Source organism: Thermomyces lanuginosus (genome assembly GCF_041956635.1).
Source record: "Thermomyces lanuginosus strain ATCC 200065 unplaced genomic scaffold VTN49scaffold_29, whole genome shotgun sequence".
In the NCBI taxonomy this organism is placed as follows: Eukaryota; Fungi; Ascomycota; class Eurotiomycetes; order Eurotiales; family Trichocomaceae; genus Thermomyces; species Thermomyces lanuginosus.
The window spans coordinates 188,506-201,258 of NW_027192363.1; the positions used below are offsets into that span (position 1 = coordinate 188,506).

Consider the following 12,753-nt stretch of genomic DNA (forward strand, 5'->3'; position numbering starts at 1 on the left):
TGCTGAGTCAGCAATGCTCGGCGACCAATAGAGTCCATTATCTGTCTCATCCAACTCCAGGAAGTCTCTTGCGAGCTATCTGTCTATCTTGCGAAAGCTGTGACGATGGCGAGCAGACTGCGTCAATTCGCTACTTCAAAGACAGCTCCTGCCAACCAAAATGAGAATGATGACGGCAAAAGTCTCAACTCGGTCCTGGACGAAGCTCAACAGACAGAGCTCGTCACATTGATATGCACCATCTTGGATTCGATGCGAGAAACGATCTCCTCGGCCTTTCCACAGCCCGCGTCTCGTGCGATTCCCGGAGCGTGCCGATCCGAGAATTCCGACCGTGCAAATTCTTCGAAGCCAGCTGCACCGGAGCGAAGATCCAGTTCCTTCCCGCCCGATGCTCTCCCAATAGGACTCAACTCCCAGGCGAGATCGAGAGCACTTAAATACTTTGATGAGTGGAGGGAGACTGTTCTCCGCAGGATAGCGGAGGTGCTGCACCAGTCGGAGGCGGGCAGTAAAAAGCATGAACAATCGTCGTCACCGCAATCCAATGACGATCGTCAGGAGGATGTGCGCCTCTTACAAGAGGTATATCCTCCTGTGGAGAGCTCATTGTTCGCGCTACCGAGAGCGGATAGACTACTGATTTTACATTCGCTGCTTCTGCTCCTCCTCAGCCTAAAGCATTATAGTGCCCATTCGCGTGTACTCTTACTCCGCGTCGCCTCCAGCCTTCGAATTCCTCTGCAGGAACTTAATGAGGATGAAAGAAAAACCGCACGTGGACTCCTGGATGTGGCTGTGACAATGTCTGCGGACGAAGAAGCGAAGAAACGCATTGAAGAGAATAAAGAGGCCCGGCGATGGAAGGTTGGGCTTGCGACTGTTGCAGGAGCAGCTCTCATTGGAATTACGGGTGGCCTAGCGGCACCACTGTTGGCGGCGGGCATCGGCACGATCATGGGCGGACTTGGTCTCGGGGGAACTATTGCTGCGGGATACCTCGGGGCTCTTGCGAGCAGCGGAGTTATCGTTGGTGGTCTTTTTGGCGCGTATGGCGGCAGGATGACTGGGAAGATGATGGACAAGTATGCGCGAGAGGTGGAAGATTTTGCCTTTATTCCGACACGGGGTGTCTTTCAGGAATTCCTCAGCGAGAAGGACGCTGCGAAGGAAGATCGCCGGCTGAGGGTGACGATCGGAATCACGGGCTGGGCCAACGAGGAAGAAGACATTGTGACACCGTGGAGGGTGATTAGTCCTGAGTCGGAAGTTTTTGCTTTGCGATGGGAGTACGAGGCGCTGCTCAATCTGGGCAACTCCATGCGCGCACTCGTCACAACGGCCGCATGGACCATCGCACGGCAGCAGATCCTGTCGCGAACCATCTTTGCTGGCATCATGAGCGCCGTGATGTTACCGTACGGACTTGTGAAGCTGTCTCGGATTGCAGCGAACCCCTTTAGCGTTGCCATGTCGCGGGCGCAGAAAGCTGGCGAAGTCCTTGCGGACGCCCTGATCAACAAGGCGCAAGGGGAACGGCCAGTGACGCTGATCGGGTATTCCCTCGGCAGCCGGGTGATGTTCTGCTGCCTGCGAAGTCTTGCCCGGCGCCGCGCATACGGCCTGATCGAGTCCGCCATCTTCATGGGCTCTCCCGTTCCCTCGGACGAAGAAGACTGGCGCGTCATGCGATCCGTAGTCAGCGGGCGGCTCGTCAACGTCTACTCCGAGAATGACGCGGTGCTCGCCTTGCTCTATCGCGCCACGAGCATGCAGGCTGGCATCGCCGGTCTGGAGCGCGTCGAGCGCGTGCCGGGGGTGGAGAACGTCGATGTCAGCGACCTGGTCAGCGGCCATTTGCGTTACCGGAACCTCATCGGCCAGATTTTGCGGCGGATCAAATTCACCGAGCTCGATCCAGCTGAGCTGCGCCGCGAGGAAGCTGCCCTCCAGCAGCAGGATCGGGACATTTTGCAGCAGCGGGAGCGGAACGAGCGTCGTCGACGGGAACGGATGGCGCAGCGGCCGTCCCAGCCTAAGAGCAAGGAGAAGGACAAGGACGGGGAGGATGACGATGAGGAGTCGCAGATGATCCAGTTGATTGACGAAGAAGAAAAAGAGGTGCAGGAGGAGGTCAAGCAGCAAACTCGCGAGAAAATGATGCAGCGGCATATGAAGAAGCTGAGTGTCAACGATGGAGGCGAGAGACCTTCATAAACACACTGCTATGATCATAAATCCTAATGAATAATAGACGATTTTCATTTGCTAGCTAGCTAACCTGGCTATGCTTTGCAAATACGGAGGTACTGGAGTTCATTGAACGTGCCAAAACCTTGAACATGACCTAAACCTGAATCCATAAGCCAACACCAGAGAACATAAAAACATAAGCATTTCTCATGACAAACATTCATCAAAACATCGAATCATGAAACACATTCATCCATCAAATCATACAAAAACCATCCAATCCTAGACGTAAATCAAAATCTTTTACAGCCCAGCGAACCTCGCCCATCCCGCCGCACGAATCGGCTGCGTTGGCCCCGTGGTCTTCTTTCTTTCTTCCTGCTTCTGTATTCCGCCACGACCCTCTTCAGCAACCTTGCCACTAACCTCTCGCCGGCGACCAACGCCCAGGCCCGAGATATAGCTATTGTACGAACCGGGGCGACCGGAAAAGCCGCTGCCGAGGTCGATACCAGAGTTGCTTACCACGCGGCCTTTGCGATCTGTTTCGTTGGCTTGAGGGAATGACGCAGAGTGTGTCATTGTGCGGCGTTTGATGGAGAGGGTGCGTGGTGGCTTCTTCTTCTCGCTGTCGGAAGCGTGGGCGTCAGAGTCGGAGTCGGAGGGAGAGTCGGATTCAGGGTTATTATCCTCGTGGACTTTGACGGGTTCGTAGTGGGTCTGTTTGACGCCGCCGCGGAGGGTCCAGATTTTCCTTGTGCTGGCTTTTCTGGCCGGGAATGCATCCGACGATTCGTCCTTGACAGGTTCGGTGGTAGTAGTAGTAGTACTGTTTTCCTGGGTGCCGGTGTTGTTCTGCTGCTCCTCGTTAACGTCGCCGCGGTTGGCGGAAATATCTGTCAGCGCGGCGCGGCGGGTTCCGCTTGCTTTCCTGCTCGATGTGGACACTTTGCGCGGGGTGACGTTCTCTTGTTCGTTCGGCTTGGGCTGCGGCGTCGGTGGGTTCATGGATAGCGGGTTCTGGACGAGCTTGCGCATGCCGTCGCCCAGGTTTTGCTCCTTGTTTTCCTTGTCCTCCGTGAGGCCGTTATCATTCTCATTATCAGAGTAGTCGCCGTAACACTCCTCGGTCTGCAGAGCGGTATACTCTCCTCGCGCATGCCCCTCCTCGACACGATTTACGTTGACGCGGCCGAGATTGGAGACATAGGCTCGCCAATCGCTGCTGCCAGTGTACAGCAGGGAGCTATTCCGGCTAGAGGGCTTGCGCAGATCGTCCCCATCCTCATCGTTGGCCGGAGTGCCCGTCGGCGACGGATAGGCCACCCAGTTGCCGGACGACTCGGAGAATGCATTGCTTGCCCAGCGGATGGGAGTGTAGTTGCCAGACGACGGGCGGAGCACGGGTGCCTGGTCGATGACGGAGTTTGGGCGAGATGGAGACTTCGCGGGCTGCTGCTGATGTTGCTGTTCGCTTTCGTACGTGTATCCCGCCGGCAGAGAGGACTTGGATTGGTTGTATTGTTTGTAGAATCGCTCATTGGGGGAGCCGCTGCGGGGAGGAATCTGCGGCGACGGCGGAGTGTCGTCTCTATCGGGAGACTCGGGGGAGCTTCCATTCGATGATGACGAATCCTGGCGTGTGTGGCAGAAGGCAAGACTCCGCGTTGAGGAAGCCAGCGTGCTATCACTGACATGCTTCATAATTTCTGACTTGATGAGCTTGCCGCGTCTGTTCCTGGGGCGCGCAGTAAGATGGCTGTCCTCCTCCAGCGGGTTCATGTCCGGCGGCAGCCGGGCGACCATCCGGAATACCACTGCCATATAGATCGAGATGATCAGGGAAATCAGATGAAGTCCACCACAGACCGCAGAGGCCAGGAACAAGGCCTGCACGATGGAGGAGGTGATCTTGTCGTCGTCGAACAGGCTTCCCCAGTTGTACGCGCTCCCGGTAAACTCCCTACCGGCAGCGAAGCTTGCAAATGCATAGAACGGAGTCAGACCAGCATCGAGAACGCAGGAGAATAGCGCGTAGCTGGCCGATGAGGCCGGAGCGCGGCTTCCAGTGGGTCGGGCCAGATGGTAAATTCCATAAATCGTGTGCACGATGGCAACCGCAGGCTAAACATCCGTCAGCAGGATTCACCCCAAAAAAATAAAGGAGAATAAAGGACGGACCACAACTCGAATAATCCATCCCAGCGCAGCATCGGTGCGTTTGACACAAATCGCGCAAAATAACACACCCAGGGCCCCGATCAAGGAAACGATACGTAGCAGCAATTGCAGAATCCTCGCTCTGTTCACCCTGATTTTGGTACGTGGACTCATTGGGTTCACGGAACTGCTCTGACGAGCAGATTCCTACATATGCAATCAGAATTCCGTTTCATCTGACGATGAGCCGTACAGAGTACTCACAGTAGCAGGGTCACGATTGAATCGAACAAGCGGTCCGTCAGGCTGCCTACGCCGTGCCTGCGGTCTCATGCTAGCCTGCGTCACAGCCTTCGGATTGAAGGGCGACGTCGGCGTCACTGGATCGTTGAACGACCATGTGGAAGGGTGATCGTAGAGGAACGGCGGAGAGGAAGATCCACCCATGGTGGTGTGTCACCGTGCGTGGTTGTCCACGATGGAGGGGAATAGGGTAGAGCACCCAAAGTTGAAAATGCTACTCTACCACGAAAACCACTGTTCTCCAGGCCTTCCGAGGCAAAAACGGGCGAACGCTGACGGGACCGTAGGGCTGAGAATGTTTGTATAACTGAGCGGTTGGCGGGACAACGAGAGTGGGTCCGATCGGATCTGATAAGAGATCCTCCAATCAGGGTAAATATGTAAATCAAGGTATTTGACTATTCTTTTTATGGCTAGCGCAATCATGTGATTCATAGATTCTGTGGGGTGTGCTTGTTCATCAGTAGCTTGTTTTGGCTTTCGGCTTCAACCGAGTCAAAATTTCCGACAATGGCCGCATCCATCTGCGCGCGATGTGCGCTGCGCGCGCTGCGCTCGTCCCGATCGCCGTTCAGGTCGAATGGCCGTCGATACGCCTCGTCGGTCCTGCGAGACCGTCCGTTTCGAATTGCCGTGGTCGGATCCGGGCCAGCCGGATTTTACGCGTCGTCTAGATTGCTCAACAAGATTGAAGATGCCGTGATCGACATGTACGAGAAGCTGCCGGTTCCATTCGGGTTGGTTCGATACGGTGTAGCCCCTGATCATCCTGAGGTGAAGAACTGCGAAGACAAGTTCACCGAGGTCGCCAATTCTCCCCGGTTTAACTTTATCGGAAATGTTGCGGTTGGCTCTCAGTTGCCTCTGACTGCTCTGAAACCTCATTACGATGCGATTCTATTTTCTTACGGTGCAGCGGAGGACCGAGAGCTTGGCATTCCGGGGGAGCATGGTATGCGTAATGTGCTATCCGCGCGGGCGTTTGTTGGATGGTATAATGGCCTGCCGGAGTATCGCGATCTCCCCGTAGATCTAGAGGCGGGTGACACAGCCGTGATCGTCGGTCAGGGCAACGTGGCATTGGACGTTGCACGGATCCTTTTAATGGACGTCGACGCATTGCGGCAGACGGACATTGCAGAATACGCCCTGGAAGCGCTGGCCAAGTCACGGATCAAGCGGGTTCGAGTGGTTGGCCGGCGAGGTCCTATGCAAGTACGCTATCCTTTCATTACTTTGAAGTAGTTTCGCGTTGCTCAATGTTCTTCCCTAGGCTGCTTTTACGATTAAAGAAATACGGGAGCTGCTGCAGCTTCCGTCCGTGTCATTCGACCCCATCCCCAAGGATCTGTTTCCCCCAGAGGACGTCATTGCCTCACTCCCTCGCCCGGACAAGCGTCTTGTCCAATTGCTCGCCAAAGGTTCAACAACGAAGCCTAGCGAGGCGACCAAGTCTTGGTCTCTAGATTTTCTTCTCTCCCCTCACTCTCTACATGCTTCCCCACAGCAGCCGGATAAGCTTTCCCATGCCATTTTCCGGCGTAATGAGCTAGACCCATCTCGACCGTTTGCACGAGATGCCTCCGTCCACGAGCACTTGTTACCCAATGGTCAGCCCGACGAGGTAACCGTCCAATGCGGGAATTTCTTTCGCAGCATCGGCTACAAATCCCTCGCACTCCCAGGCTTCGAGGATCTGGGCATCAAGTTCGACTCCCGTCGTGGTATCATTCCACACGATGGATTCGGCCGAATTACGAGCTCCGAGTTTCCAGCGGAGGAATGTACTACGCCGCTTGACGACTCGGTCATCTCTCACTTACCAGGACTCTACTGTGCCGGGTGGGTTAAGCGGGGACCGACTGGCGTGATTGCCTCCACCATGATGGATGCCTTTGCCACTGCCGACTCCATCGCAGCGGATTGGGAATCACAGAAATCCAGTACTGGCGATCGCCAGATCCCGTTCCTCAACTCTTCCACCGGGGGCAGTACCGGACTGGGATGGGACGGGGTTCGAGAGGAGGCGCTGCGGAGAGGACTCCGCCCAACCTCATGGCAGGACTGGGAGCGGATTGACGCCGCAGAACGGGAGATTGGGAAGCAGAAAGGCAAGCTGCGTGAGAAGTTTGGACGAGTGGAGGAGATGCTAGAAGTGACGAGTGCCGCTGGCCGCTGAGCCGTGAGCACTATCGCCAACCTGTACAAGTACTCCGATCCTTCGTGTCCCTAGAGACTATTGTAAAGTATGGACTTGAACTTCCGTATGATGGCTTCATTGTGGACTTTCCCGTGGTGACTGTTCGTCCCGAATGGGAACGGCGTGCCTCTCGCTAACTGATCGCAATTTGGCCTGCAAATGGCAGATCATACGGAGTCCGAGGTGGTGTTGTGTGTGCGAGCTTATCACGGCGGCATCGGCGGAGTGACCGAATATTCTAGGTCTCATCTTCTATCAGCAATCACTTCCTTACAATAAACCCAGCAACACCATTCATCTTCCCAAAACACTGGTAACGTTGTTAAAGCAGGGAAACTAAATGAAAGGTGCCTCCTTCCTTGATACCTACCAAGCATGGCTATACCGAGTTACGGATATAACTGCAAGTAAACCAAATTAAGTGATCCGTTGCATGCCTCGTAACCGAAGCACTAACTGATCGCGGTTTAGTCGAAGGATGATCACGGCATTATTGGGTGGGTACCCCTGACACTAATCCATAAATAGCAAAACCATGTGTCCTTTTGCCTCTTCCGGAAATATCAGTAAACCTTAACTCTCGATAACCAACTCTTCCCCCACTGCCACGGGCACCCTAACCTAACTCTAAAGCCCAGGCAAAAAGCCTCAGGGACCGAGTCACGCTGTCCACACAACGTGGCCATCACCCGAGAGCCGCAACCAGACGCTGGATTTCTGTTTCAGAAGATCATGACAGAGCCATTCTCCGTATTCGGTCCCAGAATCGCTTGGATATTGGTTAGGACTAAGTTGCTCTAGTCCAAAATTCGGCCTCGTATGATTCCATGGATATATTGTTTCATATTGAGAAGCATCCCTCCTCTCCAGAAAGCACGGTCCAAGGGATGACCGGTCTTATCACCTTCGTCAATGTGTGGGGGGGCACGGACTGGACTGAGAACGATTCTCCTTCCTCTACAACCTCACATACGACGCTGTGATGATTGTTATCCGAGGCTCCCGCGGTGGCGAGTCGGTTGACAACGAACATTGTCTTTTGATGACGCTGACGAGTGTTAATATAGATAGCAGATAGGATGCTAGATGACTTTTTATTTAACTTGGTGGTTGGCTCGATTAACTCGGGCCCTAACCCCTAACCGCAGTCGGCTCGGATGCTAACTTGGTACCTCTCACTAGCTGCAAGCGTTAATTGATCCCTAAGTTCAATCAACCGTTGAACCTTGATTATTCTGCGTCACCGGTCGAGAATCTCGAGAATTGAAACAACCCTTCATGTGCCGAGTACCGAGTTCTCGACTTCTAGTAATGCACATGCTCGTGCTCGTACTCCGTGCAGACGATGGATTCGTAAACTTGGAGGTCGATATCAGCTTTCGGTACAAGCCGGCGCCAAAACAGATGTACGAATCGTCATCCCTGCATTATCCGACCCGGTCTGCGGCACTGCGCGTGGCTGCCATGCATCCTAGGTTATCTGCAATTCTTCAGCTGCCTCCAATCCGCATGCAGCGTGATGCAGGGGTACCCGTCACCCTCCAAGACCCCAACTCCGTAGATTACTCTTAGATTGGCCCCAAATAGACCATTCTGCGCCTGGCCGCATCGGTTGGCTACGTCGTTTTCACATCCTGGTCGCTTTCAAATCAGCGGTTTAAAACAGGACCTTCCACCAAGACGAATAGGCGAGAGGCTCGGCTAATCACCCTTTCGGCCTGTCCCGACTCGCGTCGTTGTAGGCTTGCGATGTGATCCGATGCTGCATTGGCTCAAGCCGCTCGTTGCGCTCAGCCCAGGAACCCCATTCCGAGCCCCGCTGCATCCACTTGGCGCAGTTGGCGTCTTAGTGATACTCCGCTTGGCAAAGGCATGGTGAACGCCATTCGCCCCTGTTCAAAAGGCTTGGGATCCAGGCGTCGCCCAACGGGACGGAGGAGTGACGACGTTCCTGACGTCCGGCCAGACAGCCCGTGGGACGTGGGTTAACCTCTGGGCTGAAGGGTCCTCGACCATTCGTTTATTCAGCATTCTGTCACGATTTTCACGTATGCTTATTTTTTACTTTTTTTTTTTTCTCCGTCGTCTGTCCAAGTTGTTATTCGCGGGTTTCTTTTTCTGTGCACAAACCCACTGAGGGGGCGACGCAGGGAAGATCCTAAGGATCAACAGCGCTTTTACTCGCTGCGAATCGGTGCGCTGCCCTGGATGGACCCATGGAGATCATGATGTGAGATGCAACGGCACGGCTACATGTCGAGGTATTCAATCACACCGCTTGACCATCACAGAGAGTGCCCTCCTTTATCGTGCTCAACTTCGCCCCCCCAAACTACAGCAATACTACTATTCACATTACGATTCCCGAACATGAAGGCATTTTAATCCTGCGATTCTTGTCAACTGTTTTCGAGGGTTTAATTGCGGACCGTAGCAGATGGATCGCCAGTCGCCTGCGCCGCGGTCCGCGATCCCTCGCCGTGGACCGCAGCTGAGTCGCATCCGCACCGACCTCCCGCTGAACACCGCCAACAACAATAATAACAACAGCACCACCCCCACGAATGGCCCTGGAATTCGAAAATCACAGTCGCAACGTCTCCGGCCCACGGTACCGGACAATGAACAAAAGGTGCCCCTCCAGCCTGATCGGCTCAAGCGGGACACGTCGAGAACAAACCTGCGAGGCCTCTTCTCGCGCGGCAAAAGCACGCAAGATGCCGAGACAATGTCCACCAGCAGCGGCAGCGACGCCCGCAGCGCCAAGAGTGCCCGCAGCACTGGCGGTGGCTTGCGAAAGTTGCCGGAAAAGCCGCCAGCGGAAACCTTCTCAGCCAGTGCGCTTCTCGGGGCGGCCGGGATGTTTGTCGCGGACGTTCCGACATCATCCACAGGCCCAGCGCCTCCACCACCGCGACCTCCTCCCCCCAAGGCTGCACCGAAGAAAGAGAAGGAGAAGGAGAAAGACAAAGACAAGGAGAAGCTAAAGGAGAAGGAGAAGCCAAAGGATTCGGAGAGCTCGACCGGAACAACGTGGTCGCCTCCGCCGCTCTTCCAAGCATATCCGCAGGCGGTCAAACATGCCTGTCTCTCAACCCCCACCGTGTCGGCGGAGTCAATCCTACGAATGCATGCTTCGCGCACGGCCAACTCCGAGGGTCGGGAGCACACCACACTCCGAAAGAACTCAGCGTCTGCGGGCTCGGAGAGTGACAAGAAGGACCGCAATCATGTGCGAAAGACATCTGGCTCCATCAGCAAGACACAATGGACAAAGAAGATCTTTATTTTGGTGACATCGGGCCGGCTACTCCAATATGCTGCGGATGGAAACTCGGATCGTCTACCAGAGAAGATATTGCGCCTGGGTCCGGCGTCGGCAGCCTTCGCAAGCGATGCCCTGCCAGGGAAGCCGTGGGTGATTCAAGTCTCCCACGCTTCATCCGACGAAGGCAAGGTCCCAGCGCCGACATCACAGGGGCTTTTGTCCCGGATTGGAATCCAGAGCGCTACGGCGCGACGCGTGGCGGGAACGATATTCATGGTCTTCACAAATCCCGAGGAAATGGAGTCGTGGCTCAATGCGATCCGGAAAATGATTGCATCATTGGGCGGAACGAAATTCGAACAGGAGCCCGAGGAGGAGGAACAGGAGTCGCAGCCTCAACGGCGGCAGCCCGTGGTGCCAGACGGCACCCAGCGAAGCGACAGTATTCGAAGGTCATTTGTGTCGGATTCTCCCCAAACTGCGTCACCATCGCCGTCGCTACAGACGCTGCGGCGCTCCCCAGCCTCTGCTTCTATGCGCCGGAAAGGCTCCTATCAGGATGGGGTCGGCAACAATGGTAACGGTAACAACAATCTGAGCAAAGCACTCAAACGCCGTTCCATCACTGTGCACAACTCGTCGGACGCAATTTCAGTCTCAACCAGCGCTACAACGCTCGGCGACGCCGACACAGTGTACGAAAATCCAAGAGATGCCCCCCTGCCGCCGAGTAGCCCCAACAGTGTGACCAAGTTCCCACCAATGGTGCTGGAGCCGTCTCCCTCGGCCTCGTCCCTGCCAGTGTCCGCTCCCTCCGTCTCGTCTGATGACCTAGGCAAGCAAACGGGCTCGCATCGACAGTCTCTGTATGCTTATCCTTCGGTGCAATCGGACCGTCAGTTCAAAGTGGTTGAGAGGAGAGGTCGGCCCAGGTCTCTAATCAGCGATGCCGTATCTATTCGAGCCCCTTCATCGGGTCGTTCGTCCCCGGTGGTGGAGAACGTGGCGCCCGTGCGGAGGAGTGCATCGCCGCCCCCCAATTTCAGCCTGCCGTCCTTCGGTAAGCGGTACAGCATTGTCAGAAAAGGATCAGCTCCATCGCAGTCATCCGCTGAGAGCTTACGAGGCTTGGGCTTGTCGAGTGTTCCATCTGAGGAATTCACTGCAACTACATCGCATGTCGATTCCCAGAACGATATAGCGTCACAAGATGCGCTGTATCCACCTCCGGACGCATCGGACGGTCTTTTCCCGAGTCCACCGTCGTCGCCGCGGACGGCCATGCCGCCGACCCTTTCTGGAACCCGCATTGTCAGTCCCAATCCGGTTCCCCCGCCGGCTCGGACGTTGCCCAGCATTCCCCGGCTTCAGTCACCAGACTCAACCGTTGCGCCCCAGAGTCGCCCATCGGCAAGTGACACACAGCTGCAGAGGAACGGATCGTCTTCGATACCACGCACGCTTGCAAAATTCCCCAAGCCTGGCGATCTCAACATTCCCAGTCGAACATCGAGCATTCCGATGTCGAATCCGAACGAGAGCGGCAGCGCCTCCAAGGCAGCCGCTACGCCCCCATCGATTCCACGGCTGTCTTCCCGCCCCCGGCCCATTCGGACGACCAGCTCCCCTGAATCAAAGCAGGTTCGATCGCCGTCCGCATCCACCGCCAACCTGGCCACGCAGCAGCCAGCAACTACAACAACATCAATATCGCCCCGGCCGATTCCCAAACGCAGCCCACTGCCCTCCTCCGACTCTTCTGCACATTCGCAACAGCCTGGCCTCACCCTACGCAGGAGTCTGCACAACATGTCCCTTGCCCCGCCAGCACCGCCTCCAAACTACCCTCTGCCGGAAGTGCCGGCACACGTGGTCCAGTATCGGTCTGCTCTACGCTCCCGTCTTTCCACCGCTTCTCCTGGAGGCGCATCACCCTCTGCTTCCGCATCTTCACCTTCTTCTTCGCATCCTCCTGCCTTCCCTCTTCCTCCATCATTCTCTGCGGAGTCGTCGTCTTTGGCAAGGGACGGCTTGTCCATCGTCCAGCAATTCCCTCGGCCAGCGGGGATTCCGCGTCCAGAAGCAGATGCCCACACGGCGGGGTCAGCAATCTAATCAATTTGGACGGATTGATGTGTTCTCATGACCACGTTGTACGGGAGGCTGTCTCATTCTGTTTTGTTTTTTCCCCATAAGTCTATATACCATGTTTCTGTTCATATGTTCCTATGCATGTACACATGTCCATGATTATTTGGTTTCTTAGGGGTGTCTGGGGTTTTATTTTTTTGTTTCGTCTTGGAATGGTATGATGACTTCATCAAACAATCACAAGTTGGCCCTGTGTGACGGAGATGAAGGCGTCGGTCAGGAATGAGAGATGGATGGCATGGAATGTAACTAGCATGATTTCATTTTCTCTTTTTTTCTTATTGCAAATAACTACTACATTGCTCCCTGTATTATTGACTCATGGTTACTTTTCGAAAACCCATGCGTAAAGAAAAGAACATGTAGCTGAACATGAAGTCTCAAGAGGGAAAGAAGACAATAAAAAGGAAGAAAGGAAACCGGCAACGCCAAATATTCCCATGTCCACCCTGTATTTGCTCACCTTGAGCCGGCATCT

The 12,753-nt window shown here is 55.0% G+C and overlaps 5 protein-coding genes across 5 annotated transcripts; 4 read left to right on the plus strand and 1 right to left on the minus strand.

The window, feature by feature from the left end:
* Positions 1–105: 105 nt before the first annotated feature.
* Positions 106–2,217, plus strand: VTN49DRAFT_3556 (uncharacterized protein; the record flags this gene model as incomplete). Its single annotated transcript, XM_069411405.1, has 1 exon — positions 106–2,217. The coding sequence occupies one exon, from the start codon at positions 106–108 to the stop codon at positions 2,215–2,217; it is 2,112 nt and encodes a 703-aa protein (XP_069268027.1).
* Positions 2,218–2,496: 279 nt separating this feature from the next.
* On the minus strand, positions 2,497–4,800 carry VTN49DRAFT_3557 (uncharacterized protein; the record flags this gene model as incomplete). Its single annotated transcript, XM_069411406.1, has 3 exons — positions 2,497–4,317; positions 4,375–4,560; positions 4,618–4,800. The coding sequence occupies 3 exons, from the start codon at positions 4,798–4,800 to the stop codon at positions 2,497–2,499; spliced, it is 2,190 nt and encodes a 729-aa protein (XP_069268028.1).
* Positions 4,801–5,166: 366 nt separating this feature from the next.
* VTN49DRAFT_3558 (uncharacterized protein) lies at positions 5,167–6,835 on the plus strand (the record flags this gene model as incomplete). The annotated part of the gene is made up of 2 exons (XM_069411407.1): positions 5,167–5,871; positions 5,930–6,835. The coding sequence occupies 2 exons, from the start codon at positions 5,167–5,169 to the stop codon at positions 6,833–6,835; spliced, it is 1,611 nt and encodes a 536-aa protein (XP_069268029.1).
* A 1,299-nt stretch (positions 6,836–8,134) lies between these two features.
* On the plus strand, positions 8,135–8,428 carry VTN49DRAFT_3559 (uncharacterized protein; the record flags this gene model as incomplete). The annotated part of the gene is made up of 1 exon (XM_069411408.1): positions 8,135–8,428. The coding sequence occupies one exon, from the start codon at positions 8,135–8,137 to the stop codon at positions 8,426–8,428; it is 294 nt and encodes a 97-aa protein (XP_069268030.1).
* Positions 8,429–9,293: 865 nt separating this feature from the next.
* On the plus strand, positions 9,294–12,239 carry VTN49DRAFT_3560 (uncharacterized protein; the record flags this gene model as incomplete). The annotated part of the gene is made up of 1 exon (XM_069411410.1): positions 9,294–12,239. One exon carries the CDS (start codon positions 9,294–9,296, stop codon positions 12,237–12,239), a length of 2,946 nt encoding a protein of 981 aa, XP_069268031.1.
* Positions 12,240–12,753: the final 514 nt, after the last annotated feature.